This window comes from Stegostoma tigrinum, chromosome 26 (genome assembly GCF_030684315.1).
Source record: "Stegostoma tigrinum isolate sSteTig4 chromosome 26, sSteTig4.hap1, whole genome shotgun sequence".
Lineage (NCBI taxonomy): Eukaryota > Metazoa > Chordata > Chondrichthyes > Orectolobiformes > Stegostomatidae > Stegostoma > Stegostoma tigrinum.
The window spans coordinates 37,588,679-37,614,522 of NC_081379.1; the positions used below are offsets into that span (position 1 = coordinate 37,588,679).

At 43.3% G+C, this 25,844-nt stretch overlaps 1 protein-coding gene across 1 annotated transcript in view; it reads right to left on the minus strand.

Moving 5' to 3' along the window:
• kremen1 (kringle containing transmembrane protein 1) overlaps positions 1-24,397 on the minus strand; it is a 174,905-nt gene extending 150,508 nt beyond the window's left edge. Inside the window, exon 1 of the mRNA XM_048556251.2 lies at positions 24,133-24,397. Within this exon, the coding sequence (XP_048412208.1) occupies positions 24,133-24,214 (82 nt within the window). The 5' untranslated portion in view covers positions 24,215-24,397. The remainder of the gene's footprint in view (positions 1-24,132) is intronic.
• Positions 24,398-25,844: the final 1,447 nt, after the last annotated feature.

Genomic DNA, 25,844 nt, shown 5'->3' on the forward strand with positions numbered 1-25,844 from the left:
CATGTGTCAGCATTGGCTCAGTGGACAACACTCACCGCTCAGCTAAAGGTATTAGTCCCAATCTAGGGCTTCAGTGCAAAAGGCAGGGCTGACATTCCACAACATTACAGAGGAAGCACTGTGCTGTCAGAGATGGTAATGGATTAATGCATACACTGAGGCACCTTCTGCCTCAGAGGAATACAAAGGATCCCATGGGACTGATTAGAAAAATATTGCAGGGCTGGTTCCCTGGCGCCCAGGCCAATATTTCCCCGTCAATCAATATTGGAAAATCATATCATCTGGGCTTTGTCATGTTGCTGTTTGCAAGAGTTTGCAATATGCACAGACTGCGTCAGTTATCACCACAACAATGGCTGCAGTACAAAAAAAAATTACATTGATTATAAAGCACTTGAAAGTCGGACTCAAGAACCAGAGGATGCAGAATTTACATGATTCACAAAAAAAAGGTGACATGAGCAAAACCACTTTACATTAGAATGGATTCCAGTTCTGAGGAAGGGTTACTCGAACCAAAACGTTCACTCTGATTTCTCTCCATTGATGCTGCCAGATCTGCTGAGCTTTTCCAGCAACTTCTGTTTTTGTTTCTGATTTATAGCATCTGCAGTCCTTTTGGTCGTTATTTACAATGTCCATCTAATCGAAAGTGGAGGCAGAAGCAAAATGGATAAGAAAAACACACCATTTAAATGCATATCTTTCTTTCCTCAAATCTAAAATCACATAATTGAAGCCACTCATCCTGTGAAGGGTTCCCATAAATCTTTTTCTGCGCCCTCTCTAAAATACACAACTCCTTCAAAATGTGGTACCCAATGTTGTGTTCAAATTGTTTGGCTTTTGATTGTACAGCATCTGTTGAATGATTACTATGCTATGAGTCACGTCTGAGTGTATAGGTAGAGGAAGCAAGCAATAAGTGTCAGACTGGGGCATTTTGAAATTAGTGTAAGAAAGCTCCTGCTTACATTTGGACCTTGGTGAGGATCATCACTGCATGTCTCTCGGGCACAAAATATAGGAGCCACAATTGGACGCCACACTCCAGTAGAAATTGAACCTACGTTTTATCTTTCTAAAAAAAAGCCTTCAGACACAGTTCAAATCCACATGTTTCCCAGCTGGGAGGGGTTTGCTCCTAAACCACTGATGACCCATCCGATTTCTTTTCCACTTGCTTTTTGCAGAGACACCTTAAATCTGCAATTGGCACGTTCCGACAGAACATTTGCCTACGTGACAACACTTCAAAGTAATTAATTTTGAATGAAGTGTTTTGGCACATTTGAGAAATGTGATAAGAGCAAATGTTTCTTCATTTTCTTTTCATCAGAAGCCGTCAAAATGTTGTGCACGAATAGAACTCTCAGTTTAATGCATCTTCTCCCTTTTTCCATAAGCAATGAGGATGATAATGTTCGACAGCGACCCGCAACCTTTGATGGCATGCACTGGCATCACAAATATAACATCCACTTCTAAATGCTTTACACTAAAGGATTTCCCAGCTGTTCAAGGTGTCAAGTGTTCACCCCTTATCCATGTTGGCTAAGTACCATTCAGGATCGACAAGATTCAAGAAGAAAAACTGATGGGAAAACAATCAACTATCTTGAAGCATGTGCTGTCAATATTTGATAAAACTGAAATAATGTATTTGAGGTAGTCAATAATCCCTACAGTACCATAGGTTTATATTGATTTTACAACAACTACTTAACAACTTGCTCCACCTCTCTGAAGCATTCCAAAAAACCTCTCACAGATTATGTATGAGGCAATGGTTCTGAAAGGCTTAATGTTTGGAAGCAACTTTAAGTTCCACCTATTTGGCAATGTCATACAAATTGGGACAAGGTAGAACAGCTCAGGATCTCATGAGTGCAGGCTTAGATCTCCTGATAGACTGAGTAACAACATTTATCTAACTCAAATTGTACCTGATTATTGAATGATAGCAAACTACATCTTGCTAACACAAGAGCTTAGATAACAAAAATGTGGGGCTGGATGAACACAGCAGGCCAAGGAGCACCCTAGGAGCGCAAAAGCTGATGTTTTGGGCCTAGACCCTTCAGATCCTATCCTAGACCCTATCCGGATGAAGGGTCTAGGCCCGAAACGTCAGCTTTTGCGCTCCTAGGATGCTGCTTGGCCTGCTGTGTTCATCCAGCCCAACACTTCATTATCCTGGATTCTCCAGCATCTGCAGTTCCCTTTATCTGTAATACAAGAGCTTATTCTTGTTAAGAATCAGTGGATGTTCCTCTAACAATCTTCACCACCAAGGCCCTTAGAGCTACTCAAGGGAAGAGAAAATAGAATGATGGCATCATTCTATCGAAAGATGCCACAATACTAAAACCGGACTGAAACACTCCTTTGCCATTTAAATAAACTATCTGTCCACTTCTCACAAACAATAAAAGGAATAATTGGTTAATCTATCATTTGTGGTGTTGTTTGGGGAATATTTTTGATGAGGACACTGAGGAGACACCTTCCAAATGCTGGGAAGATAGACAAGGTGTTTGGTTTAATGTCTCAACTGAAGGGCTTCCTCTCTGGGAATGTTGTGTTCATTCAGTTCTATACTGCAGTGCCCACCTGGAACTTATGCTTGAATCCTGAGAGAGTTTCAAAACCACAACCTCAAACTCGGTGGTAAGAGTCTGTACCAACTGAGCAAAGCCGAAAACCACGAAAGCACAATTTGCTCCCTTAAATGGTAGGTGTTTTAAATCCCTGGTATCAAAATACTGCTTTGAGTGCCTTCACCTATTTTCCTCTTTATAGATCAAAGCATCACTTTTGCAGCAAGAAATATTTGGGCAAAGACACTGCAAAATACCCAGTTCATTGGATCAAAGAGTCACATCAAAAGGTCAAGACAAACCTAAAATACTCCCTCTGTCTTATTTATAATATACGAGATATCAGATATAGCTGTAGCTTCAAGGGAAATCTAAGGATGTAACACAGTCAAGGGTCTAAAAGAGGTCACTCTAAGGTCACAGCCAGAGGGGCTTATAGTCATCATCCTGAGCCTTTGATTGAATTACAGCATTTAAGTCCCTCACTTGTGGTTTATTTTGTCAATGGTACCCAAGGTAATGGATGGTTGATGTGACTGACTGGGTTTTGATCAAGGCTTTCTGCCACTTTAGTAGTTCATAAATGACACTGGAAGCCTGTGATGCAATGACAACCTTGAACTGTCTCATAACCATCACAATCTTGATTAATGCTAACTCTGATTTTTATTTTTTACAAGTTTATCACTATTGGGTTACAACATGTGGAATAACCGATAGATGGCAGGGTTTTTCAAAGCTGCAACGACAATGAGCTCTGCAGATGTCACAAATTGATAAACAATAGCTGGGGGCCAGGGGTAATGGACCTCAGTTTAAAGTCCTGGAGATTTGGGGCATAAGCATATACCCAATTATGATTCATAATTTGGATAACTAATAGGTCAAGTCATAGGTTCACTGTTAAATCCAGAATTGGTTGCATTAGGTCGACCAATGCTGAAAATTCATAAGATAACACTGTGAAGCTGGATGAACACAGCAGGCCAAGGAGCATCAGAGGAGCAGGAAAGCTTGATGTTTCGGGTCAGGACCCTTCTTCAGAAATGGGGGAGGGGAAGGGGATTCTGAAATAAAGAGGGAGACAGGGGGAGGCGGATAGAAGATGGATAAAGGAGCAGATAGGCTGAGAGGAGCCAAACAGGTCAAAGAGGTGGGGTTAGAGACAATGCTGGAGTGAAGGTGAATGTAGTTGGGGAGTTAGGGGGCGATAGGTCAGTCCAGGGAGGGTGGAGCGGGATGAGTTAGTGGGTAGGGAATGGGGGTGGGGCTTGAGGTGGGAGGAATGGTTAGGGAGGCAGGGACTAGCTTGTTTTGGCATGTGGTCAAGGGAGGGGAGATTTTGAAGCTTGTGAAATCCATATTGATACTCTTGGGCTGCAGAGTTCCCAAGCGAAATATGAGATGCTGTTCCTGCATCTTTCGGGTGGCATCGTTGTGGCAACGCAGGAGGCCCAGGATGGACATGTCGTCTGAGGAGCGGGGTGGGGGGATAATTGAAATGGTTCGTGACTGGGAGGTGTAATTGTTTGTTGCGAACAGAGCATAGGTGTTCCGCAAAGCAGTCCCCAAGCCTCCGTTTGGCTTCCCCGATGTAGAGGAGGCCACAACGGGAACAGCAGATACAGTATATAACATTGACAGATGTGCAGATGAACATCGGTTTGATGTGAAAGTGTTCCTAGGGCCTGGGATCAGGGTGAGGGGGGAGGTATGGGGCAGGTGTAGCACTTGCTTCGGTTGCAGGGAAAAGTGCCGGGGTGGTGGGGCTGGAGGGGCATGTGGAGCGGACAAGGGAGTCACGGAGAGAGTGGTCACGGAAAGCAGATAAGGGTCGGTGGGGGTGAAAATGCCTTTGGTGGTGGGGTCGGATTGCAGATGGCGGAAATGTCGGAGGATGACACGTTGGATTTGGAGGTTGGTCGGGTGATACATGAGGACGAGGGGGATTCTGTTTTGGTTGTTATTGCGAATAGGGGGTGTGAGGGGTGAGTTGCAGGAAATGCGGGAGACAAGGTCGAGGGCATTTTTGATCACCGTGGAGGGCAAGTTGCGGGTTTTGAAAAAAAAAAAAGGACATCTGGGATGTTCGGGAGTGAAATGCCTCATCTCGGGAGCAGATGCAGTGGAGGTGAAGGAATTGGGAATGGCATTTTTACAGGAAGGTGGGTGAGAGGAGGAACATTCCAGGTAGTTGAGAGAGTTGGTAGGTTTAAAATGGATATCAGTTTCCAGGTGGATGCCAGAGATGGAGACAGAGAGGTCCAGGAAGGGGAGAGAGGTGTCAGAGATGGTCCAGATAAACTTAAGGTTGGGGTGGAAGGTGTTAGTGAAATGGATGAACTGTTCGAGCTCCTTGTGGGAACATGAGGCAATGCTGAAACAGTAATCAATGTAACGGAGGAAGAGATGGGGGATAGGGCCAGCGTAGCTTTGGAAGAGGGATTGTTCTACATACCCTACAAAGAAGCAGGCATAGCTTGGGCCCATGCGGGGTACCCATGGCCACCCGCTTTGTCTGTAGGAAGTGGGAGGAATTAAAGGAGAGGTTGTTGAGGGTGAGGACGAGTTCGGATAAGCAGATGAGGGTGTCAGTGGAGTGGGACTGGTCGGGTCTGTGGGACAGGAAGAAGCAGAGAGCTTGTAGGCCATTGGCATGGGGAATGCAGGTGTATAGGGACTGGATGTCCAGAGTGAAAATGAGGTGCTGGGGACTGAGAAATTGGAAGTTCTGGAGGAGGTGGACAGTATGGGAGGAGTCACGGACGTAGGTAGTTCCTGGACAAAGCGGGAGAAGAGTCCAGATAGGTGGAGATGAGGTCGGTGGGGCAGGAGCAGGCAGAGACAATGGATCGACCAGGGCAGGCGGGTTTGTGGATTTTGGGAAGGAGATAGAAGCGGGCAGCACGGGGTTGGGGAACGATGAGGTTGGAGACTGTGGGTGGGATGTCACCTGAGGTGATGAGGTTGTGGATGGTTTGGGAGATAATGGTTTGTTGCTCAGGGGTGGGGTCATGATCCAGGGGACCGGTAGGAGGTGGTGTCGGAGAGTTGGCACCTGGCCTCAGCGATGTAGAGGTCAGTGCACCATACTACAACTGCACCGCCCTCGTCTGCGGGTTTAATGATGAGGTTGGGATTGGAGCGGAGGGAGCAGAGGGCTGCACATTCAGATAATTCATAACTTAGGCTTTTCCTCACACTGCAAATAAAAGTCTCTTCTGGTGCCCATAAAACATTAGAGGTTCTGATTTACATTGGCAGGTGACTGTATCACAAACATTGTACCGGACAAACAAATACCACCCCAGTATTGTTCACACATTCTGAAATTGCAGCCTCAGATTTGATCCATTCCCCTTGATAGCTCCTTCCCAGCAGTTTCTTTGATAGAAGTCAATGAACTCAGTGTAATAATATTAATACATCAGAGCAGGAAATCGCACCCTGATCAGGAGTGATGAAAAGGAAATCCATTCATGCTGAAGCAGTCCACGTCCAAATGTACCAAGATCTGGACAATATCCAGATTTAGGCCAACAAGTGGCAAGTAACAAATGTCCAGCAATAATAAACACCTAACCACCATCCCTTTAGCATTACCATCACTGAATCCCCCACAATCCACATTCTGGGAGTTACCATTGATTAGAAACTGAACTGGATAAACCACTCAAGTGCAATGACTTCAAAAGCAGGTCAGAGGCTAGGGATCACACTGTCTAACTCACCTTCTGACCCCCAAAAGCCTGTCCACCATCTTCAAGGCACAAGTCAGGACTATGATGGAATACTCCCAATTTGCCTGGATGGGCTCCTACACTACAAGGATTTTTTTGTTTTAATTAATTCATGGGCTGAGGGCATCACTGGCCAGGCAGCATTTATTGCCCATCCCCAGTTGCTCAGGGGGCAGTTAGAGGTCAACCACATTGCTGGGAGTCTGGAGTCACATGTAGGCCAGACCAGGTAAGGATGGCACATTCCTTCCCTAACAGGACATTAGTGAATCAGCTGGGTTTTTCTGACATTTGGCAATGGATTCAGGGCATCATTAGACCCTTAATTCCAGATACTTGTCGGAATTTGAATTCAATATCTGCCTTGAAGGGATTCGAACCCAGGTCCCCAGAATGTTGTTATCTGGGTTTCTAGATTAAACAGTTCACCAATAATATCACGAGACCATCACTTCCCCACAGAAACTTAATACCATCCAGGACCAAGCAGCCTCTTGGTTGGCATTTCATCCATAAACACCCATTATGGACACTCAGTAGCAGCAGTGTACACCATTTACAAGATGTACTGCAGAAATTCACCAAGATGCCTTGGACAGCATTATCCAAACACATGACCACTGCTATCGAGAAGGACAAGGTCAGTCGATACATTGGAAGACCATCACTAGCAAGATTCCCTCCAAACCACCCACCATCCTGACTTGGAGCTATGTAATTGTTCCTTCAGTGTTGCTTGGACAAAATGTGTAAGATGTCATTAAATTGTAAGTTGTTTTATACATTCTCCTAAGCAAAGATTCAACCATTTTACAACTCTGAACGGTTACACAAGGGGTAACGGATAAGAGCAGTTTGAATCACTTTAAAGATGGCTATTTCTCATTAGGAGCAAACAAAATCTCAATATCAAGGTATAAGAGACACTTTGCAATGTAATTTTGTGCACTTACAGACACTATTTAGATAGTGACCAGATGTTTTGTTGTATTTTCGTAGTGTTTAATGGTTTGTTTTCATTGATGTTTAGTTCTGATTGTCTGATCACAGATCCTTGCGCAGTGCTCAATTGCATCAGCCTGCCAGTGGAGCCAGAGAGTCAAGCGAACAACCCCTTGGACACAGTGTTCTGGAAATGCTGAGAGCTAGCAAAGACAGATATTTGTGATTCTTCTGTTAAATTCTAAGATGTTTAAAGTTCTGTAAATAAACTGGATCAAGAACAGGTCAGCTCTGTACTGGTTCTAGATAAAATCGGACAAATCAGATATACAGCAAACCAATGGAAATATAACATGGCAATGAGCAGATCTAACTATTGTGTCCCATATTCACCAACATGAGAAAACTTGCTTTTGTTTCCCCCCAGAAACTCGTTGCCTTTTGGACAAGTAGCTGTAGAGTCCACATTACAGAAAAGAGATTGTTGAACCAGCAAGGAAACTAAAATCTGAAAATTGTAGCAGGCAGGTCTTGGCTATGATTGACATGGAGATGTAATTTCCTATTTCCAAAAGCTGGATGCAGCATTTTCAGGCAAGACTGTTCCTTTGCCTTTACAAACCCCATGTCATTAGGAGTTGGTCAACTTTGTTCATAACTGCTAAAAATTTCACCTGTAAACTCCCATTTTAAAAGAAATGTTGAATGATATTTGCAAAAATAATCTAATCATAGAGAGTGATGTTTAACTAGATGACATTTTCAGCGAACCAGGCTGATTGGCCTCCTAAAGTCCCATGATTATGGAATCAAATCAGGATCATTACAAATGAGTAAATAAGAAAAACAGCTAGCTACAATTCTTCTTCCACGGCCCAGATTATTACCGACAAATGCAGTATCACCTTCAATATTTTTAAAAATGTCAGGGAACTGATAGTACTTGTATTTCTTTTGCATGCTGCCACATTAATTAGGATGCAAAGTGCTGGACAAATCAATTGTTCTCTTGGAGCAATTTACTTGAGATATGTGCCATCCAAATATCATAGCCATAATTGGATTAATGTTAATGCTGGACTCAATCAGCCCAAGAACTTGGCTCACTGTTTGACTTTATCATGTTTATAAGTCTAAGTACTCCGTAAGATCCAAATTCTAAGCCCAATCTTTGCTGAGGGAGCAGTTCAGATGCTATAATCACAGCAAGAGATGATCAAAGAGAGAGGCTATAAGCCAAGATTCCAGCAATCTAGCAATGCCTACTGACAAAATACACGAATGGTCAATAGGAAAGGAGATGAATGGGTTCAATGACGATGCTCACCATTGTCCACCATCTCCTGGCACTCACTGACCCATCTGCTTGTGACAAGAACTCACTGGGAATAAGGGGAAAAGGGTAAGTCCCACTCTGTGGAACAGTGACCCAGTCAAATCTGTCCCGCAGTTCACTTGCTTCTGAGGGTCTCAACTGTTCTGTCTTCTGCCTTGAGGCGTGACTGCTCGCATTCAACCTTGCAGACTCTGTAACTTTGAAAATATTCTTATCTTATGCCAGTTCCCTTTTCCCAGTCACCCTTGTGATCACAAGCCCACACTGACCCCGTCATTTAGCAACGTCTGTATTTTAAGATTCTCTTCCTTGTTGACAAACCAGTTTGACACATCACCACTCACTATGAATGGAACCACTACTAGCTGTACAGCGTTCTGAGATCTCTGCTCTCCTCTAATTTGGATTTTGTGGCTCTCTTGGATTTTTAATCACTTTGACACTGAATCACTGTCGTCAGCTACCATGGCCCTAACCTTTGGAAATCCCCCAGTAAACCTCTCCATTGTATTCACTTCTTTTACGTAAACCCTTAAAACCTTTTTAAGCTTTTGGTCACCAGCCATTCACTTTTTGTGTTTCAGTTTCAAATTGTGCCCAGTTCTCTCCTTTTAAATTAGAATACATGTGCTAGATAAATGCAGGTTATTTTTGTCAGATGTCATGACTTTGAACGAGCAGATAGTGAAATTTGAGGTAGATAAGTAAATATTTTGCCTTATTAATTCTTGCTGACTTTGAAACATAATGCTGAATGGGAAACATTAAGAACACACACTTTCGTTGTATGACCCTTTGGGCCTGCAGTATCTTGCAAGACACTGATTAATTCAAAAGTTTGCAACTTTTAATGAGGATGCTTTAGAAGAGAGAAAAGAGAATAAAAGAGAGGGCCCACGACAGAGGCAACTCAAGGTCTGGCTGCAAAGATAGATTTTCTGCAGATGGAGCAAGAAAGAGAAAGGGTGAGGCATCAGTTTTCCAAAGCACAAGCCTGAGGTGCATTGTAAAACAAAAGGCACTTCAGCAAAATATATATTTTACATGTTAGTAATTGGATACCAGGTTTGAGACTCTGCCTGCAGGTAAGATTTACAGGTGGCTTAACTACTGTCAGGAGTTCCTGCAATTTTCCTTCCTTTCTACAACTTATAGCAGGGATTCTCAACCCCAAAGTCCATCAACATGTAAACAAAGTATTTTCGTTCACTTTAATAAAATACACTGCTGCTTATTCTCAAATTTGAAGAGCTTCACCAAGCATATGAGTAATAGTATATATTCCGCTTAGTGGAAAGCTGATACTGACTGGAAGCTGTCAATTATATTCAGAAAGGAAGTTTTGGTAAAACAGAGTTAACAGAAGCAGAAAAGGTTTAGTCTGAGAAACTCAACTTGGGACAGCCAAGCTGTGATTTCTAGACAAACTGCAGTTCTCCTCTGAGGACAGGGAGATGTTAGCAGTTAACCAGATGAGGTGCCACCAGGTCTGTTCTACTTCCTGGCCCCTTTCGAAACCATAGACCACATGCTTGCCACAACTTCTGCCACCAGTCCCTGAGCAGACGTGGGTATGTGCTGGGTCTGCTACAATCAGGCAGCTGTAACCAGTAACCCATAAGACAAGAGATTGGTCACCTCCCTCAAAAAGACAGTTAATATGGTCATATTTACCACAAGACTGAACAAATTTTCCCTTTATAGAGAGGTATTACTACAACAATGCACACCCTGGTAAACAGCAAACCTGTTAACATCCACTGATCAAGCAAGCAATATTTCATCTGCAGGGGTCCCTCCTCCACTCATTTGGGGTATCTGATCATTTATTTATCAGTTTCATGTTGTGGTCACACCTGACTCACTACTCGAATAAGGGCTGGGATAATTTTAAGTCTATCCTTTGATTCTTGAGGTGTGAGCAAGGCTGGCTTTGTTGGTTGGGCATTTTGGAATAGCCTGCAGCACTCCTTCAAACTATTATAGAAGAGAGCTGATTAAATGTCAATCTGAGAGTCCCAAAAGAAGCAAGTACAAGGAAAAGCTGCTGGAGACAGTTTGGTGTGAATGTGCCCACAAACACAAGCAGTGTTGCAAGTGTTGGTACCAATTATGGCTAATTGTTAAGAAGAAACTGGATTTTCAACAATGGGATCAGCAAAAACTAAAACCAAGTCGCCGTGACTATTGACTATAATGTGTGTGCACTCTCGTCAATGAACACCTTTGAGTGGAATCTTATAGGGGTGTGACTGGCGAGGACGAAGTGTGTGGCAGAATTGGGGGGCACAATTGCAGTGAGGCCCACCTCAAAGTCAAGAGCATTTCAAACCATCTTTTATGCTTTTCACAAACCGTCTGCTGGGATTCTCAGAAAGCAGAGGCGTGTTGCCAATCGACAGGAATGAATGCAAGTCAAACACCTTGTTAACAGACCAACTCACATTGGTAAAATGGGAGTCCAAACATTGACAATCTCACAAAACAAGCTTGACCTTGAGAAATTGCGAGCAGGAAGCCACAACAGATTCCGCTCTGCACTCATTCAAATGACCTCCATGCTGGAAACCAGGTACCAACATCGCAGGGCATGGTCCGTGGGTACTGACCACATGCACCCCATGTTCATGGACACTGGCATCCAACGCGCTCCAGCCTCTAAAATCCCTCATGGTGCAACTCCAATCCACTTATCGCACATGCCTGTACTTCAATGTTGCACCAACTGTCACTGTAATATTGCCACAAGATCGCTGCGTGCTCAGGGGCACACACTCAGCTCATGGGCTGGACCAGGCTCCTTGCTTGCTCTCATGACACTTATCCGCTCTGAGCTTGCCCAAATGCTCACAGCATCCCCGACACCTCATTGGGCACGCCACATTAGCCAGCAATACCAGCTCAGATTACTGCTGTATTTCCATGCCGTTTAGCACAGGCACAAAGCAGGGAGACTTGTCATAGTGGTCAGCAGGGAAGTCCACAAGATAATTTTCACTCTGGGGTTCTGGGCTCATTAAGTCAAGTGCAGCCTCCGATATCAGCCCAGACCCTGATCACGGCAGTCAAAGTAAGAGTATTTTGTTCAATAGGGCTGTGCAGCTGAGTATTGGGTAGCCAACCATCCAGTGACTGTCTTTCTGAGTGCCCTATTGAGGGTGGGGGAGTGCGCTTTCCTCAGAGTGAGAAAGAAGCAAGTATTATTGGTGATGAGAGAATGGGTGGCACAGCTATTGCTGTTGGCGCAGGAGGGATGGTGTCCATCTCCCAAGTGAGTGAGTAAGCAGCACAGAGGGCAGGCAGGGTGAGTGGTGTCAGGGAATGAAGTGGATGACAGTAGGTGGGGGAAGATGGTGCAGGCAACAGTGTAGAGTTTTGGACTTACTGTGAGGTGAGTACAGTAGCAGAGATAGAGTGAGTGTGAGGTCATAGAGTCATATAGTACAGAAAAGGCCCTTCTGCCCATCAGGTCTGCAAAAATAACTCCCAATAAAAGCACACTAGTGCTAATTCCCTGCACTGGTTCCCATGTCGTTGAATGTTGTGATATTTCAAGTGCTCATCCATTCATTAAAGGAATAATGTTTGTAGCCTTCACTATCTTCTCAGGCAGTGCATTCCAGATTCCCACCACTCACTGAGTGAGAAAAGGTATCTGAGAGCAGATTGTGGCACTTAGCAGGCAGCACGGAGAAAGTCATTGGCCTTCCTCCTACAGTGCTGGCCAATCTTCCAGGCAGCTGAGACAGCAGTAACACGAGAGGTAACCTCAGACCAGGCTCTGGCATTGTGGACTCCACTGCCAGAATTGGGGAAAGTAGTTTTTTGCGTCAGCACCACTCCATCCAGCAGGACCTCCAGGAGTTTGCCCAATTCTGGTTTTCCACCAGTCTGTCATGTCAAGAAGCGCGCAGGACAGCTCCAGACTGCCAGCGCATGTCCTGGTGTACAACTGCCTTTTAAAGATTTTGCGGGTGCAAAGGATGCTGGTCAATTCCATGATATCTCCTGAGCAGGGAGAGGTTCTCAGGCCAGCTTGTGGTGAGATGGGATGGAAATCAGACATTGGAAGCACAACTGGGATGTGGTAGACAAGCAAGGTGGTGAGTTTGTTAGGATAAAGCGAGAGAACTCACTCAAATCTCCAAGAAACTCAACGCCACTCAGTCTTAGCCAAAAATATGTAAAATTTGCCTTTCTTTAAAATAAAAGAGAATTATTACTCACCACCAGCCACAAGTAAAAACTTCACAATCAGTGAAGGAAAATAAGTATGTAGGTTTAATTATAATTATTTTTCATATAGAAAATAAATGAGGGGACGTTGAAATTTTAGGGATGGAAAAGTGTCCTCAAAAGTTTAAGGTGGCACGGTGGTTGGCACTGCAGCCTCACAGCGCCAGGGACCCAGGTTCGATTCCAGCCTCGGGCAACTGTCTATGTGGAGTTTGCACGTTCTCCCCGCATCTGCGTGGGTTTCATCGAGGGGGTTTGATTTTCTCCCACAATCAGAAGATGTGCAGGTTAGGTGGATCAGCCATGCTAAGTTGCCCGTAATGTTCAGGGGTGTGTGGGTTATAGGGGAATGGGTCTGGGTGGGATGCTTCAAGGGGCGATGTGGACTTTTTGGGCTAAAGGGCCTGTTCCCACACTGTAGGGAACCTAATCTAATAAATATCAACAAGTTTAAAAATCCCTGATACACTAGAACTGTAAAAATCTAAGACCTGCGCCATTAAAACTATTATTTGCTTATTTACCTCACCCTTCTAAATTTGTACATGAAGTCACATTCACTTTGATTCACCCTTGTAGCTCTTAAAAAGGTCAACAACATAATTATTTTTCCTTTAAAATGTTGACAAGCATCCATATGGAAATACAATACAGAAACACAATATAAGGCATATGAACTACAAAGCTCCTTTCAGAGGCTTCACCAGTTCAGAACTGTGAGCTACTCAATCTGCATTGATATGTCATTAGCTTCCTGCAGAGTGATCATGTTAATCCCCTAAGAATGAACTTTTGGGTTAATATCTTAGGTCAAACATGATATGCTTGATTTCACATTTTTATTGATATTTTTAAAAAAGGACTTTGTACACATTCTCAACATTGGTGTGTCCTGTCTCTATCTCACTGCAACAATGTGAACCTTTCCAAACTGCTATTTTTATGAATGAGACTGCTACCTTAGCACCTTCTGTGTTGAACTGTGACAACATTACTTAATTTTTTTAAATGCAGCAAGTCTTTATAATTACATCACCGCGTCAAATTGTTCTAGACTGGAATCTAAGTCATAGCCAAGAAATATTCCTGTTCTAGGCACTGCTTCAAAAAGAACAGAAACAGGCCGCTCAGTTCCTGAAACCTGCTCCCCCATTCAAAAGCATCATGACTGATCTGCATTCTGCTGCATTTCCCATCTTTGATCCATATCTCTTTGTATGCTTAGAAAACAAAAGTCCTGAATCTGGTCTGAAATGCTCAAATTATCTCAATGTTCACAGCTATTTAGATTCCAAATTCTGCAACGCATTGCTCCTCAATGTCCACCCCAGGAGATGAATTCCATTCCTGAAGTTATTCAATGAAACCCATATGCACTCAATTACATTCATCTTTAATCCAACCAACTTCAACATGTATCGAATGAACAAAGCGCTCTTAAGCTTGTTCATGCACTACTGGAGGAAAAAAAATTTCAGGATGTAAATATCTGTAGTCAACCTGCTCTGATATGTTATAGCACAGCTGAGGATACAGCTGGGAGTTGTACCTAGACGTCCGAGCTCAGAGGCAAGAGCATTACCATTGAGCGACAAAAGCCCTCAAGCACTGAAGGTTTCAACCCTGCATAATCTCAAACCACAAGCCTTTCAGCTAAACACACTGACAGATTGCACCACAGAGACTGATGCAAAGAAAAATCAGGAAGCAAGAGTAGATATATTTGACATACTTTTACAATTGTCTTATCAAGCCAGTATTCTATACTGACAATTAGGAATTAGCTAGTTAGGATTAGCTCTGATTAGCAAAAGAAATGTCTGTATATTGCACTGCTCATTCAGAACAAGGATGGAAGCAATAATTTGCAAAATCCCTTATTGTGAAATGGGCAAATATTGGAAAAATATTATCAGGTTGAGCACGGCTGATAGCTAGGCCAAGAGCAACTCAAGTAAAGTTGTGGAAAATAAGGCAGATTATCCATTAAAACAATCTATAGCATCAACTGCTTGGAGTTAACGTAAAAATCTATTGTAGTTGTGGAAAGTACATATCAGTCATTAGTATGATGGTCAATTGTAATCAACATGCTTTTTGGTTCCCCCTTTAAACTATTTGGCTCAGTGCACCCTCTCTAATGCGATATTTGCTTACACTTACAAAATATTTCAGTTCATGGAATGCAATGGATAGTTGGGAACAATTCCAAGGCCGTAATCTATTAAATGCCATCATTAACAAGATCAAAGATTGTTCAGTATATAATTTCATCCAAACACTGAACTTTGGTGGGCCACTTGGAATAACGGCGTCTATTTTTTTGAAATCAGCGAATTTCAGTGACCATCACTTGGGAGATAACAGTCTGGGAAACTAATGCATTTCACTCAGTGATAGCAAGAAACCGTCCAAAGTCAGTTATGGCACTAGTCTGATATTGAGTTGTCCTGGCACATACTATCCTGACTGCATGCCCTGTTCCAGTACCTGCAGAATTCTTCTTTGTCATTCCCTATCTTCTTTACTACAGTGGTCTACTTTTGCGCAATTAACAACTGGATGCATAAAAGTGTGCCAGACATTGAGATTAAGTTTAATTGTCCATTGTTAATTCCACAGTCTGTAGGCTGAAACTCAGGTAATTTGAGGAGTCAAAGAGAAGGCACAACTGGTTATTTTAGAATTATAAAAGGAGTTCAATATGCTGGAAGGAAGTATAATGCTTCTTAGATTTCCAAAATTAGTGACAGATTCATGATAAAGAAACCTAAAGTAAACAAACAATTAGCAGAAGAACAATTAACATATGGAACAAATTTCCAGAATTGGTAACCAAAAAGGAAACATTAAAGATTTCAAAAAAGTCTCTGATATCTGGCAGGATTTGTGGTTTTAAATTTTTGTAATGCCAAGATATTCATGGGGTGGCAAAAAATAAATTAATTTGCAGGAAGTGAGCTGATGATCTTGCCTTGACTAAAACACATCACGACATTCACACAAATCCTGTGGGATAAATTTTCTTAAAATACCTTGCCCAAATCAATAGGACCATAAAAATAATTTTGTAGCAATGAGCCAAATTTGTTCTCATTTGTTTTTCATTACTGTCGAACAGGCAATAAAACTGTGGGGAAATGCAATATTATGAAGTGTGGAGCTGGAGGAACACAGCAGGCCAGGCAGCAACAGAGGAGCAGGAAAGTTGACGTTTCAGGTCAGGACCCTTCTTCAGAAATTTCACATTTTTCTGAAGAAGGGTCCCAACCCTAAACGTCAACTTTCCTGCTCCTCTGATGCTGCCTGGCCTGCTGTGTTCCTCCAGCTCCACACGGTTATCTCTGACTCCAGCATCGGCAGTTCTTACTATCACTGCTGTATTATAAGTTATAATAGAGGTAAATAGGTGAAGCAAAGGGAGAATATAAAAAAGAAAAGACTAGGAGGTAACATGAAAGAGAATCCAAAAGACTTAAAGGATGATAGGAGATTATTAGGAACCTAAGAAGGTGGTTTACAGATAAAGGATGATCCAGGCTAATAATTAAGTACTTTGTATTTGTCTTTATCAAGGAGGAAGCTGATGTTCAAGGCATAGTGAAAGAGGAGGTAGCTAAGACATTTGATGGGCTTAAAATTGAGAACAGGGAAGCAGGGCTGGCTGTACTTAAAGTTGATTAGGCATCAGGATTAATGGTATGTATCTGAGGATACAGAAGGAAATATGGGTGGAAATTATGGAAGGACTGGCTAAAATTTTCCAATCCTAATCAGATAGCATGGTGGTGCCAAAAGGCTTCAGAATGGCAAAGGTTACAATCTTATTTTTAAACAAGGGCAATGAGAATAGACGCAGCAACGACAGGCCACTTGGTCTAACTTCAGAGGTGGGGGAAGCTTTCAGAAATGATCATTCAGGGCAAAACAAATAGTTACTTGGTCAAATATGGTTAGTTAGGAAAAACTGGAATGGATTTGTTTCAGGCAAATCATGTTTAACAAACTGGTTTGAGCTTTTTGTGAAGGTAACAGGGTGAATTATGTTGGTAACATGGTTAATGAACTTTCAAAAAGGTATTTGTTAAAGTTCCATAGGCCTGGCTTGCAAACGAAGGTTAGAACTTATGGAATTAAAGAGAGGGGGTATATGAAATTGGTCGAGGGAAGGACACAGGGTGTGGATTTTTCAACTGACCGAAGGTTTATGTTGAGAACTCTGCAAAGTTCAGTGTTAGCAACCGCTACTTTTTTGATGTATATTAATGACCAGTCTAGCATGCATAGGGCAAATTTCAAAATTTGTGGATGTCACAAAAACTGGAAGCATTATGAACACAGGTGCTCATTGTAAATGGCGAAGTCAATAGTGTTCAATTTCAAAAGTACACAGACAGGTTAGTGCAATCTGCAGACATGTGGCTGATGGCACTTCATGCAGAGTTGTGCAAACTATCATTTTGGTAGCAAGAGCAAGGTAGGGAGAAGCTATGTGTCTGAAAGGTTACAACTCTAAACAGGATACAGGAGCAGAGTGACCTGGAGGTATAAATACATAAAAACTTAGTAATGTCAGGGGTGCATTGAAAGGGATTAATAATACATGGACATTCCTGGGTTTTATAAACAAGGCCACAGAATAAAATAGAAAAGTGGTCACAATTAACCTGTATTGGTTTGTCTTCAACTGGAAATAGTGTCCAGTTTCCAGTACCATAGTTGAGAAAGGATATGAAGTCATTAGAAACAATGAGAAAGAAAATCATGAGACAGGTTTCTGAGTGAGGAACTTCAGCTTTGTGGCTGGAACAGAGAAGTTGGGTTGATCTCCTTGGAAAACAACAAGTTTAAGAGGATTGTTTATGAAGTGTATGGACTGACTAAACAGAGACACATCAGCTGTTTTGTTGGTAGAAGATTGAGGATCAGAATCAGAGGAAAAACTGATTTAAGGTGATTGGCAAAAGAATCAACAGCATAACAACAAAAACCTCTTTACAGTAGCAGGTGGCACAGTAGTTAGTATTGCTGCCTCACTGTCTGTGTGGAGTTTGCACGTTCTCCCTGTGTCTGCATGAGTTTCCTCCGGGTGCCCTGGTTTCCTCTCACAATGCAAAGATGTGCAGGCTAAATGGATTAGCCACAGTAAATGTGTGATTATGGGGACATAGTGTGGAGTTGACGTGGGTGAGATGCTGTTTGGAGAGTCGGTATAGACACTATAGGCTGAATAGCTTCTATTTGCACTGTAGGGATTCTATGACATATCTGTGGTCAGGATCTAAAATGCATATGCTGAATGGTGGAGGAAAATTCTAATGGGAGATAAATGCAGGCCTGTGGGGAAAACGCTGAGAGACAGGGTTGGCTGAGTTGTTCTTGCAGAAAGTCAACATGTACACACTAGGCCAAATAAACCTCTCATGTGCTATAATCATTCTATGATTCTGTTTTTGGTTGTAGTAATGAGAAGTTGTAGTCAATTGTGATGCACAAGTTGCAGATTTGTTCAACCAGCAGTTTAAACTTCAAAAGATCATACATTCAAGTCAAATTTAGAGTGCACATTTTGACATTTCAAACTAGACCAAGATAATTGTTCTAGATGCTATCTTAACAGTACAATGTTAAGCTGAAGTCTGAGCTGCAGCTTAGGTGAACTGAAATAATGCAAAGTGTTTAATAGTTTGTTTCATCTGTGTTGATGAGACAATTGATCCTTGTATACTTGCTTGATTGCTTAAACTTGTCTGGAACTATTGAGACAAGTATCAACACCACAGGGGAAAGGTTTCAGAAAGGATCTGGGATCCAGCACAAAAAAAGTGTTTTGAAATTCTTTAAGCTCTGAGATCTTTTAAATCATTGTAAACAAAGATTTAGAAATAGAGTCTTCTCTACATTGTTTTGGTCACCTGGATTATACTCCAAATCACTGCTCAAAAACAGGTTAGAGGAGCAAGTGCAGGTTTCACAAGGAAAGTATAATGGCTGACTGAGGACTGAGCACCAGTTCCATGTGGGGTTTATAATGGGTGGAGAAGGGGCAAGAACTTTTTCCACATGGGGTATATTAACAGGAGGTAGAGGATATGGGGGCTTTTCAAACAGAGTCCACACACCCATGTCCTTGCAGTGCAAAAATTGACTGTCATCATTCAGTATGGTTGTTTAGAAGTTGACTTAAAACGAAACTGCAAAGTGCTTGGAAATAATTTAGTGTAACTCACTTCACAAACCTGCCTCTGCATTAAGCAAGAAGCATCACAGCATTTTATGCATCCATTTCATGAATCAGATCGCTAATTCTATCTTTCAAATTAAATTGGGTCTCCTCTAATCCTTGGCCGGTGGATTTTGCGATAGACTAATAAGGATTTTCTTTCAGGTCATCTCAAGCTTTCAGTAAATGATCTCAAAACCCCATCACAAATCAGGTTACAGGGATGATCATTGAGGCAAACAGAGGGGAGCTATTTTTCAGTGGGCCTATGCCCACTTCACCAATAAACCCACTAATTTCACATACTGCTGTAAAGAAAACTTTTATTCTCCTTGCCTGATGTGGATTCAAACCCAGGAACCAGCCAGGAAAAAGCAAATTTTACTGAGCTGCAGATTCATAGGCAAAACAATGTTACACAAGGTGATATAGGTAAACATCATGCCTTAAGTCAGTATGTTACACAGTAAGTAAATATGCATTACATAGGGAATAAGAGATGGCTGCAAGTGTTTTATAAGGCTTTCGAAATGGTATTTGAATGGGAAGGGTACAGTACAAGCTTAAAAATGCTTCTAAACCTTACAATGATGGACTTATTTTTATGACCACCTCTCAGTTTTCATTCAGATGGCTGAAGGTTTGAGGTTGAAATCCACGGTTTCAGTTCATAGGAAACTGAAGACATAAGCAAGGGTGATATTTAATGCAAAACTACTGGAGTTTTTGCCTCGTAACATTCTTTAAATGAGATGTTGGACTGTGCACAGTTTGCTTAATCAAATAAACATTAAAGATCCCAAGAGGCTCCCCCTGTTGCCCTGGCTAAAAATCTTTCCCTTAACAATATCGTGGATTAAACGCCTCCATTTCTTGGGGAATACACATCCAAAGAATAGTTGGTCTATCTGCCTGTGTAACAGCAGCTATATTTGGACATTGGTAATGGCAAGACACTCATCATCTAAACTCAAATATTACTGGAGAGAGAGATCACTCTTTTCATAATTGGGCCTCATATTTCATATGGTTCACAATTCTTACCAGTCTCCTGACAGAGAGCAAATCTTGCATGGTGGGAACTGAAGACATTTGACAAGATTATTCTGGCACTGAACCATTATTTCTATAGGATCAATGGTACGGAATGAGAGTTGAATGAACAATAACTCATCCCTTTTTATTTAAGCATTCAGTTTGTAGAAATAATGGCTATCTGGAAAGGATTACACGGCACTAGTCTAATTGAAGGGTATACTGACATGACAGATTTCACGAGCAAAGCTTGAGCAGTTTATAATCATGATCTGAAGTTGTGAGATTAGATTACTGCCTTGAAATCTCTCCAGGTGTCTGTTTGTTTCATTCCCTCTCAGTGTTTGATGAGGTGCTTTTACTCAACATTGATTCTGATTGCGATGCCAGCAGTGCTTGTCAGAACAGAAGCCAACTGCAGCTGCACAGAAGCAAAATTGGTGTTCATATCAAAGAGCATTTCAGGGAGGGGGCATTGCTAGAAAGTCTGCTTTACTGTCCAACTCGTTTGTTTGAGAATGAATTGCTGGATCTCTGTAATTCACCAGTATTAATTTAATGTAAGAGTGGCTCACTAATGGTAAGTTAGCGCCAGTCATGCGTATGGGAATACAGTCACAGATAAATCAGACTAGATAGTGTCCCTAAAATTAAGCAGGGAACTACAGATGCTGAAGATTTCAAACACAACCAGAAACTGCTGGACAAACTCAGCAGGGTCTGTGGCAAGGAAGCAGAGTTAAAATTTCAAGGCCAGTCAAAACTGAAGGGTCACTGGACTTGAAATGTTAACTCATTTTCTCTGCACAGATATTGTCAGAGCTGCTGAGTTTCTCCAGCAATTTCAGTTTTTGATGAAAGTAACATTAGGAGCTATTAGTGATCCTGGGTGGTGGCTTACTTCAAAATGACAGCTTCTAACTAACACCAGCAAAAAGCAAAATTGAGATTCTCAAATAACCACGGTGAATTTTAAATTGAAGTTTCTTGAATTACTAGTGTGGCTCTTGGATTACTGGCCAAGTTACTTAATCACTACATTACTATCACCAGATTAATTATCATGACACTGTCACTTCAAGAAATGATTAGCACCTAAGTATAAAGCCACAGTGTGGTTTGGAGTAAAATATAATTATTTAAAGTATTACTAATAGAAGGTTCCAAAGTAGAATTGGTATTTATGTTCTTTATGTATAATACTTTAAACTAATTGTTCTCGTTAAAAGATGTGTGGGTCCTGAAGAGTGCGCAGAGGAGGTTTATCAGAATGGTTTCAGGATTGGGGGTTTGTGTGTCACAAGGTGAGATCGGAAAAGCCTTGGAGCAAAAGGAGACAGAGATTTGATTGAGGTAGACAGATTTGGACGCCATAGTAAAGACAAACTTAGCTATTAGCTGTAACAACAAGGAGTAAGAGGCATGCATTTCCAGGGAGAGATGCAGGGGGAAGTACGAGGTGATGTGTGACTTTGCTCCCACTGCCCAGAGGCTGGTGGAAATGAAGGCAGTCAATAATTTTGGAAATAAATCGGATGGACATTTGAAGGTAATAAACTTACCTGATTCCAGGCCTGGAGCTGGAAAGATGTGCCTTGTTTGCTGAGTGGGGAGATGGCATGACTTCCATAGCCACACTGGCCTGTCCTCAATTAAGTGCTAATCATTTCTTGAAGTGACAGTGTCATGATAATTAATCTGGTGATAGTAATGTAGTGATTAAGTAACTTGGCCAGTAATCCAAGAGCCACACTAGTAATTCAAGAAACTTCAATTTAAAATTCACCGTGGTAATTTGAGAATCTCGATTTTGCTTTTTGCTGGTGTTAGTTCGAAGCTGTCATTTTGAAGTAAGCCACCTCCAGGATTACTAATAGCCCCTAATGTTACTTTCATCAAAAACTGAAATTGCTGGAGAAACTCAGCAGTTCTGACAATATCTGTGCAAAGAAAACAAGAGTTAACATTGAGTCCAGTGACCCTTCAGTTTTGACTGGTCTTGAAGCGTCCTCAGTGATTCTGTAGAGTTTTTGATCCTTCCTTACATTTGAGAAACAAGTCTGAATTACAACACCGTCTCGAAGCAGTTATTCTGTTTTCTCTCTAATGATGCAGTAACCTTCCCTTCCTATTCCCAAGGCCTGAGTTCTTGCGGGGACGTCTCACTGATGTCAACGGCGGCCGGATCCTAAAGCTGAGTGGTTCCTGTGAGCGTCGGGAGAATGGCCTGCCACTCGGCTATTTGACTGCACGAGGCATCGCCGCTGCGCTGGATCCTTTGCAACTCGCACGCGCATCCCCGGCCGGGATCACCAGACCCCTGCTGGAGAACTACAGCCTGCTTTCCCAAAAGTCCCCACTCCGTGCGGGTGCTCACATCTGGCGGAAAAGCCAGAGTAACGCAGTCCGGGGGGTTGGATACTTGGAGGTTTAAGCACGGACCAGTCCTATGCAACCTCATCCAGGCAGTGGAACACAAGGAGAAAGGAAGGGACCTTTCCGTTTATATTTACGAAACGATTCCGCATCGATGAACTGTACAACACGGGAGACCAATCGGTCTATCGCCCTTCCTTCTACTCACTGTCCTCCAGTGACTATTTCTTTTCAAATAGATCTGCTCTGTACATGAAAATAGATGATGGACAGATGGAACTCTGTTGTAAGAAGTGGTGGTATTTGTTGGGAGTGGGGTGGGGGGATTAGTGTAAATGTTGTGATACAGAATGGAGTGTAGATTTACAGAGTCCTGCAAATCTTTCCAAACAATGCAAACAGACTGTGCTCAGAAAGCAGCGCGTCGGGGAGCTGCAAATTTAGCCCGGCTCAGCTCACCACCCCAGATGGTGTGTGACATACTGAGAGCGGTTCGTTCACCGCCGGCTCGCAATAAGCCGAGACAGACAGAAAGCAACTTACCACGAACGAGTCGGAAGCCTGGGGCTGCAGACTGCGCCGTTAATGAGGGGTCACAATAAAACCCAGGGCTTCGCTGAGCTTCAGTCGCATGTGCAGAAGCTCTGATCCCCCTTTGAAAACCGGCATGAGATTTAGACTCCACAGTGTTCCTCCTCCCACCCGCCCCGGCCCAGCTGACCCGGGACTGGCTGGGATATGGAGTTCAGGGGAATCTCTGTCAAGTGCCTCGGATCCTGTATCTGACCAGCTTTAAATCGGACACATCGCTGCAGCGTCCGAAAGGGATGGCTGTGAAACTTAACGCTGGACACTGATAGGTTTGTCAGTCTGGATAGCCCCCTCTTCACAATACACAGCAATGTACCCAGTAACCCAGCACTGCCCATTACTGTGTGCCCGGCTACGTGCCTCTGCAACAGTCTCTCCGTTTGTTGTATATATTAATATACAGAGACCCATTAAAGATGACTTCTCAAGTCGGCCACACACTTAACTGTCTACTTCATAGATTTATCAGTCATTACTATATACTGAGCCATTTATCTAAATATTTGTCCATGTATTTTTTGATCCGTATCGATACTTATCCATCTTCACATTCAGCTGAAGAGCTTCTATCGATATAATGTTTTTTTTGACATATTCAAGGACAAAGGCAGCCATTCATCTCGCTCCCCATCTACCCCTGAATGTGACTCCCAGCCTAACGCCGTCTGGGTAAGTACAAACCAAAAGATCGCAGGACACCCACTACCTTTACAAAGTTGGAAGCCAAGTTGACAGTGATCGATCCGGAGCCTTGCCTTTCTCTCGGTCTCCTCCACCTACCTATCTCCCTCTTTCTCCAACCCACGATCTCTCTCTCTCTCGCTATGAACAATGCAGTCTGTCCTACTCACTGTTTCTCCCAGACGGAGGAGGTGGGAATGGGAGCTGTGCTAGAAGAAACTGGGCTGTCAGAGGGAGAGTCAGAGATGAGCAACTGACCGCCACCACACACACACACACACACACACACACAGTTACCTGTTAACCCTGGCCCCAGCCTGCTCCGCTTACATGCTGTACCCATCGGGAAAGTGAAGTAAAGTGACTCACCGGTGTTCAACTCTGCCCATCCGAGAGTGAACAAGAAGCCGAATGCCATGCACAGGGCTAGCGCTTCCAGCCCAGAACCCATCACGGAGCCGGCTGCAGAGACAGAGAGAGGGGACACAGAGAGGCAGTGCCGTAAGGACAGGCTATCCGGGGCTGGGGGAACGATGAGGAAGAAGCCGGTGGCAGAGAGGAGGAAGGGAGTCGGCAAATCGGCAACTCCAAAGTGGGTAAGTCAGTTTGCTTGGTTAGTGCCGCGTCTCTGATCTCTAACTACAGCAACACCTAAAAAAGAGCCTGAGGAGTGGGAGGGAGAAACACACACACAGAGAGATCAAATTACTCCGAGCATGTGACAGGAAGCTTGGCTTTAAACCTGCTCCAAAAGGACTGTTTAGCCACAAGCTGTCTGCACCTGCCAGCAGGCTGCCCTCGCAAGGAGCTCTCCCGAACGATTATTCCCCGTTCTCATCGGATTTTCTCCCGTGCAGAGCAATTAACAAGGAAAGTAACCGAACTTCCAAACAACTGCTGTCACAGCCAGCCTTCCCCGATGAAAAAGTTACTGTGAGCACGTAGCTTCACATTGGGATGTCTCAGTGTGTGTGAAATACATTTTTGAAGTGTCATGTTAGGGACTGTAGTCACTAACTTGCACTCAGCAAGGCTCTCCGAACAGACAATGTAATAAATAAATTGTAAATCGCCTGTCACTGGCAAGCGTTGCGTGGAAGATTTTTTTTGCCCAAGGTACTGGAGAAAATGTCTTCACCTGAGAGGGAGAGACAGAACCCGGGTTTGACCTCTCTGAAGGTTTGTACCCGCAGCAATGCAGCACTCCAATGGGCAGTCAGAGGCTCTCATTGACATCAGCGCCAGGCATGCATCCCCTAAGGCCCAGGATTAGCCAAGGAGTGAGGGCTCAGCTGTGTGAGGGTCGCTGATGGGTGTCAGTCAGGGGAAAAGGCAGGGGATTTAATTGCCACTGGCCCCCTCCCCCTGTCTGAGGTGGGGTCCCTTGGACAAGCACCAAGTTCCTAACAGCCAGTGACCCCTCGCCCCCCCCCCCCCCCCCCCCCACCTCCCTGGCACTCATAAGCTAACACAACAGGCCGTGGCTGTGTCAGGAATATGGTGTGGCAAATGCACCACCTACAGCTGGCTCAATGCCACTGATGGCCATTAATTACCCATTTAAAATGCTCCATTAACGTTGGAGTAGGCAAGCAGTCCACAAAACATCCCTACTCAGACTTAACTGGGGCAGTGGCAAGAAAGGGAACCCCACCCTCACCCTCATTCCCTATTCAATGCCCCCTACATCCAAATTCACCTCAGGGGAGGGTGTTCATACTGTCCATTATCCCTGAGCTCTCTGGGGCAAGGCTTGTCAGGACTTGTATCTGAAACTGTGAAGTCAAGCGCCTCTAACTCCCCCTCCCCTTGATCCAGCACAAGTCCACATAAAGAAGTCAGGAGGATCCTACGATTCACAATGTTCAGATGGTTTGGTATTCTAACGCATGGGGAAATCTGCTATTCTTTCAGTCAAAAGTTGCTTAGTTTCCTTCACAGTTGCCAGCCTCTTAGATCCAAATTCCAGTCTATCAGTTTAGTAATCGCAATGAGCTGAATGAATTCACTCCATGATGAACTCTCCTGGCCAACCATACCCCATGGTGTGACAAGCCAGTGTTGGCATTGTATGTCCGTGG